Source organism: Nerophis lumbriciformis, linkage group LG29 (genome assembly GCF_033978685.3).
Source record: "Nerophis lumbriciformis linkage group LG29, RoL_Nlum_v2.1, whole genome shotgun sequence".
Classification (NCBI taxonomy): domain Eukaryota; kingdom Metazoa; phylum Chordata; class Actinopteri; order Syngnathiformes; family Syngnathidae; genus Nerophis; species Nerophis lumbriciformis.
Window position 1 is genome coordinate 32,705,604 of NC_084576.2, and position 6,897 is coordinate 32,712,500.

Here is a 6,897-nt window from a genome sequence, read left to right on the forward strand (position 1 = left end):
CTTCCACCCATGGTGATATTCAAAAGGAAGACCTTGCCAAAAGAGACCTTTCCAGCCGGCGTCATCATAAAAGCTAACTCGAAGGGATGGATGGATGAAGAAAAGATGAGCGAGTGGTTAAGGTAAGTTTACACGAAGAGGCCGGGTGGCTTTTTTCACGCAGCTCCGTCCATGTTGATATACGACTCCATGCGCGCCCACATCACGCTGGTTTTTAATATATTATTAAAGTTTGACTGACCTATCTGACTGTTTTTTTGACATTCCTTTAGCGCAGTTAGATGCGGCTTACAACACGGGGCGGCTTATAGGTGGACAAAGTTTTGAAATATGCCGTTCATTGAAGGCGCGGCTTATAACCCAGGGCGCCTTATGGTGCGGAAAATACGGTATATATATATCTCCTGAAAATATGCAAACAAAACTGTGTTTGAATAATTGATACTTCAAACTTGCATAAATAAATATTAAGGAATATAACATAACTTGGCTTCTGAGAGCTTCAAAATGTAGTGAATAAAATGCTAAAGTTGTTGATAAACAAGCAATTATTTTAATAATTAAATATGGTCATTTTAAATGAATTATTATGATCATTTAAAATTAATTATTTCAAATATGTTTATTTTAATGTAAAATTCTATGGCTGGATGTAATAAGGAGTCAGAAAAAATACAAATAAAAATACAATTAATTTTGATGTTTTTAGCAAAATATAGTAAAAATGTATTTAGTTTTTATTTTTTATTTTTTATTAATAAATATCTATTTATTTTTAGGTAAGATAAACATAATAATTGTTATCTTTTTATTGTTATCATCCAGACTAGAGATAAATTGTATTATTATGTTTATCTTACCTAAAAATAAATATATTTATTAATAAACAATTAAAATTAAAATAAATACATGTTTACTATATTTTGCTAAAAACATCAAAATTAATTGTATTTTTATTTGTACTTTTTCCTGACTCCTTATTACATCCAGCCATAGAATTATACATTAAAATAAACATATTGGAAGTAATTTATTCTAAATTATCGCAATAATTCATTTAAAATGACCATATTTAAATATTAAAATAATTGCTTGTTTATCAACAACTTTAGCATTTTATTCATTACATTTTGAAACTCTCAGAAGCCAAATTATGTTATATTCCTTAATATTTATTTATGCAAGTTTGAAGTATCAATTATCTAAACACAGTTTTGTTTGCATATTTTCAGGATGTAGATATCTATATATATATATATATATATATATATATATATATATATATATATATATATATGTATGAAATACTTGACTTGGTGAATTCTAGCTGTCAATATACTCCTCCCCTCTTAACCACGCCCCCAACCACGCCCCACCCCACCCCCAACCACGCCCCCACCCCCCACCTCCCGAAATCGGAGGTCTCAAGGTTGGCAAGTATGTCAATGTAAAGTGCTTTTTTTACAAATAAAATCTATTATTATTATTAAGTGTTCAGTGGTCTGACGAGTCCACATTTCAAATTGTTTTTGGAAACTGTGGACGTCGTGTCCTCCGGACCAAAGAGGAAAAGAACCATCCGGATTGTTCTAGGCGCAAAGTGTAAATGGGGGTGTATTAGTGGCCAAGACATGGGTAACTCACACATCTGTGAAGGCACCATTAATGCTGAAAGGTACATACAACTTTTGGAGCAACATATGTTGTTATCATGGACGCCCCTGCTTATTTCAGCAATGCCAAGCCAGGTGTTACAACAGAATGGCTTCATAGTAAAAAAGTGTGGGTACTATACTGGCCTGACTGTAGTCCAGACATTGAAAATGTGTGAAGGCTAAAATATGAGACTGTTGAACAACTTAAGCTGTACATCAAGCAGGAATGGGAAAGAATTCCACTTCAAAAATGTGTCTCCTCAGTTCCCAAACCTTTACTGAGTGTTGTTAAAAGGAAAGGCCGTGTAACACACTGGTAAAAATGCCTTTTTTTGCAATGTGTTGCTGCCATTCAATTCACTGCTTTTGGCTTTTGTATATATATATATATATATATATATATATATATATATATATATATATATATATATATATATATATATATATATATATATATATATATATATATATATATATATGTCTTAATAAGGTTATCCAAAAAATAGTGCTCGATACCGTAGTAGAGCGCAATATATGTATGTGTGGGGGGAAAAAATCACAAGACTATTTCATCTCTACAGGCCTGTTTCATGAGGGGGTTCCCTCAATCATCAGGAGATTTTAATGGGAGCATTCACATACCATGGTTTATATAGGGCACAGAGTGGGTGGGTACAGGCTGGCGTAGGGGCGTGGTGATTGGCTCATGTGTTACCTAGGAGGTGTTTCCGTCTGTGGCGGCATGCTGATACAATTTCGCTGCGCTTGTTGAGGGATGACAGGTCTGGACGGTAAATAATAAACAGTTTCTCTTTCAAGCATAGGTTGCATCTTTTATTACCACTATTGTAAGGTGTGCTGGATGCAAGAATTTGCCATGTTATTGAATATTCAACATTATTGTCTTTGAGGTCCCAAATGTGTTTGCTGAGTTCTGTGGTATTCCGCAGGTTTTGGTTCCTGAAAGAAGCCTTGTGATTGTTCCATCTGGTTTTGAACTCTCCCTCGGTTAATCCTACATATGTGTCGGATGTGTTAATGTCCTTGCGTGTTACCTTAGATTGGTAGACAACTGATGTTTGTAAGCACCCCCCGTTGAGAGGGCAATCAGGTTTCTTTCGGCAGTTGCAGCCTTTTTTGGTTTTGGAGTCGCTCTGTCCGGGGGCCGACGGCTCATTTGCAATTGTTTTGTTGTGGTTTGAGATAATTTGTCGTATATTGTTCATACAGCTGTAGCTCAATTTAATGTTGTTCTTGTTGAATACTTTTCTTAGGGTGTTGTCTTTGGGAAAGTGTTTGTCAATCAGATTGAGGAATTTGTGGCCAATGTTAGTTGAGACGTTTTTGCTGTATGGGGGGTTGTACCAGATGATGTTGTTTCGTTTTCTGTTCTTTTTTGGTTGGTTTCCTGGCGTGGGTTCATAGGTGAGGGTGAAATTGTATCCGCTTTCATCAAGGGCTTTTTGGTACGTGGGGGTTGCTTGGTCAAATTCAGCTTTGCTAGATGACAGCATCGATAGCCTTTTATTAATTCCGGTAGGTATTCTTTTCGTGGTGGTGGGTGGGTGGTTGCTGTCATGGTGCACGTATTGGAGTGTTGTGTTGGATTTCGTGAATGGTTGGTAGCTGTTATTTCTCAGGTTGAAAGTGACGTCAAGGAAGTTGACGGTTTGCTTGTTGGCTTCAATCGTGATCCGTAGGCCGTTCTCTTTGAAAATTTGGCATATGCGCTTCTTGGTATTCTCGCTGCTCCTTGGCGAGGCGCGACACACTGCCAGTCCGTCATCACGGTAAATACCAAGGTTCAGATTGAGGCTAGCGAGCTGGGAGAGGAGGAAACTCCCAACGAGTTCACACGTTTCTGCTCCGTCAAAACTTCCCATAGTGACGTCAAATGTTGCATTGTTCTTTTTTTGCCATGGTGTACTGTTGTGGATGAGAATGGAGTTTTTTGCGTGGATGATGATGTTTCTTTCGTTGCCTGTGATTGAGTCGTAGTCTGAGGCGAAGTCTAGTGCTTGAGTCAGTAGGTCTTGCGTGATGGAAGGGTAAAATTCTTCGATATCGAAGGAGATAAAGTTGTGCTGTTGTTTGTCTTGGATGTTGTTGAACCATTTGATTACTGCTGCTGTATTTCTCCATTGGTTGAGTGGTGTTTTGTCCTTGATGACGGACTGTCAGTGTGTCGCGCCTCGCCAAGGAGCAGCGAGAATACCAAGAAGCGCATATGCCAAATTTTCAAAGAGAACGGCCTACGGATCACGATTGAAGCCAACAAGCAAACCGTCAACTTCCTTGACGTCACTTTCAACCTGAGAAATAACAGCTACCAACCATTCACGAACCCCAACACAACACTCCAATACGTGCACCATGACAGCAACCACCCACCCACCACCACGAAAAGAATACCTACCGGAATTAATAAAAGGCTATCGATGCTGTCATCTAGCAAAGCTGAATTTGACCAAGCAACCCCCCCGTACCAAAAAGCCCTTGATGAAAGCGGATACAATTTCACCCTCACCTATGAACCCACGCCAGGAAACCAGCCAAAAAAGAACAGAAAACGAAACGACATCATCTGGTACAACCCCCCATACAGCAAAAACGTCTCAATTAACATTGGACACAAATTCCTCAATCTGATTGACAAACACTTTCCCAAAGACAACACCCTAAGAAAAGTATTCAACAAGAACAACATAAAATTGAGCTACAGCTGCATGAACAATATACGACAAATCATCTCAAACCACAACAAAACAATTGCAAATGAGCCGTCGGCCCCCAGACAGAGCGACTCCAAAACCAACAAAGGCTGTAACTGTCGAAAGAAACCTGATTGCCCTCTCAACGGGGGGTGCTTACAAACATCAGTTGTCTACCAATCTAAGGTAACACGCAAGGACATTAACACATCCGACACATATGTAGGATTAACCGAGGGAGAGTTCAAAACCAGATGGAACAATCACAAGGCTTCTTTCAGGAACCAAAACCTGCGGAATACCACAGAACTCAGCAAACACATTTGGGACCTCAAAGACAATAATGTTGAATATTCAATAACATGGCAAATTCTTGCATCCAGCACACCTTACAATAGTGGTAATAAAAGATGCAACCTATGCTTGAAAGAGAAACTGTTTATTATTTACCGTCCAGACCTGTCATCCCTCAACAAGCGCAGCGAAATTGTAACAGCATGCCGCCACAGACGGAAACACCTCCTAGGTAACACATGAGCCAATCACCACGCCCCTACGCCAGCCTGTACCCACCCACTCTGGGCCCTATATAAACCATGGTATGTGAATGCTCCCATTAAAATCTCCTGATGATTGAGGGAACCCCCCCTCATGAAACAGGCCTGTAGAGATGAAATAGTCTTGTGATTTTTTCCCCCACACATACATATATATATATATATATATATGTGTGTGTGTGTGTACTAATGTGTGCACCTTGACTCGGGTCCAGAGTGGGCAGTTAGCGGCGGGGGATCAGCTGCTCAGTGTGGACGGTCAGAGCCTGCTGGGCCTCAGCCAAGAAAGGTATTCCAATATAAACAAATAATTCAATGAAATGATGAAACATTCCTCCCATGTCGTTGACGTCGTCAGGGCTGCAGCCATCATGATGCACACCGGCCCTATGGTCACCTTACAAGTGGCAAAGTTTGCAGCACGCGACCAAGGTCTCGGCACTCTGATGTTTGGACTGACTGCAGGTCGAACATCAAATCCTAATATAAAACGACAAATTCTGGTCTTTTGCAGAAAATAACCACTTCCTCTTCCACAGGGGAGGCTCACAGCCAATCAGGTCAAGCGGTGCATTCAGGGACTTGGCAGAAGAACCGGCAGCTTTATCGCTCCCAGCCCAACATGACCAGTAGGTGGCGCCCTTTCTTATCCATTTGGCTCCAAGTCACTGAGGGCAGAATTCTGCTGACTGGGTAGCTATTTTTTTTATTTTTTAACCGTAAAAATCTATTATTTTTAAAATGTATGTAATTTAATGGATAACTTGCTTCGAAATCATAATTAAATCAAATATTTATCTCATTTGTTTAATGTATGATAATACAATATTTGTTACATTATTAGGAAAGACAAAACTAAAAGTTAATTATTATTACAAATTATAACTAAATTCATTGACATTAATAACATGAACAACTTTATTACACATTCAAACAGGTATTTGAGTTTTTTATTTTTATTTGAAGGAAAATAATGTTTTGTACAATAAAATATTTGTTACATTATTAGATCATGTTGAATGCAAATATTGTTGTTTTTTTCTGTCAAAATGGGAAAAAAAACTAATACATTTAGTAAGAAAAGATGAAGTACTATATTATTCCCAGGCATTCGCAGGCCACTTAAAATGATGTGGCAGGTCATGTGAAATAAAATGACAGGCCACATTAAATAAAGGCCAGAAAAGTATATGTGGCGGACCATATAAAATAATGTGGTGGGCCATCTAGAATAATGTGGTGGGCCATATAGAATAATTTAGCAGGCCATATAAAATGATGTGGCAGGTCATGTGAAATAAAATGACAGGTCACATTGAATAAAAAGGCAGGCCAGAAAAATATATGTGGCGGACCATATAAAATAATGTGATGGGCCATATAAAATGAAGTGGCGGGTCATGTAAAATAATGCGGTGGGCCATTTAGAATAATGTGGTGGGCCATATAGAATAATTTAGCAGGCCATATAAAATGATGTGGCAGGTCATGTGAAATAAAATGACAGGCCACATTAAATAAAATGGCAGGCCAGAAAAATATATGTGGCGGACCATATAAAATAATGTGATGGGTCATATAAAATGAAGTGGCGGGCCATATAAAATAATGCGGTGGGCCATTTAGAATAATGTGGTGGGCCATATAGAATAATTTAGCAGGCCATATAAAATGATGTGGCGGGCCATATAAAATAATGCGGTGGGCCATGTAGAATAATGTGGTGGGCCTTGTATAATAATTTAGCAGGCCATATAAAATGATGTGGCGGGCCATATAAAATAATGCGGTGGGCCATGTAGAATAATGTGGTGGGCCTTGTATAATAATTTAGCAGGCCATATAAAATGATGTGGCAGGCCATATAAAATAATGCGGTGGGCCATATAGAATAATGTGGCGGGCCATGTAGAATAATTTGGCAGGCCATATAAAATGATGTGGCAGGCCATATAAAATGATTTGACGGACCAT

General features: G+C 38.7%; 1 protein-coding gene across 1 annotated transcript in view; it reads left to right on the plus strand.

The window, feature by feature from the left end:
• afdnb (afadin, adherens junction formation factor b) overlaps positions 1-6,897 on the plus strand; it is a 59,412-nt gene that overhangs the window by 38,974 nt on the left and 13,541 nt on the right. Inside the window, exons 17-19 of the mRNA XM_072911876.1 lie at positions 5,139-5,212; positions 5,282-5,388; positions 5,463-5,552. Coding sequence (XP_072767977.1) covers positions 5,139-5,212; positions 5,282-5,388; positions 5,463-5,552 — 271 coding nt within the window. The remainder of the gene's footprint in view (positions 1-5,138; positions 5,213-5,281; positions 5,389-5,462; positions 5,553-6,897) is intronic.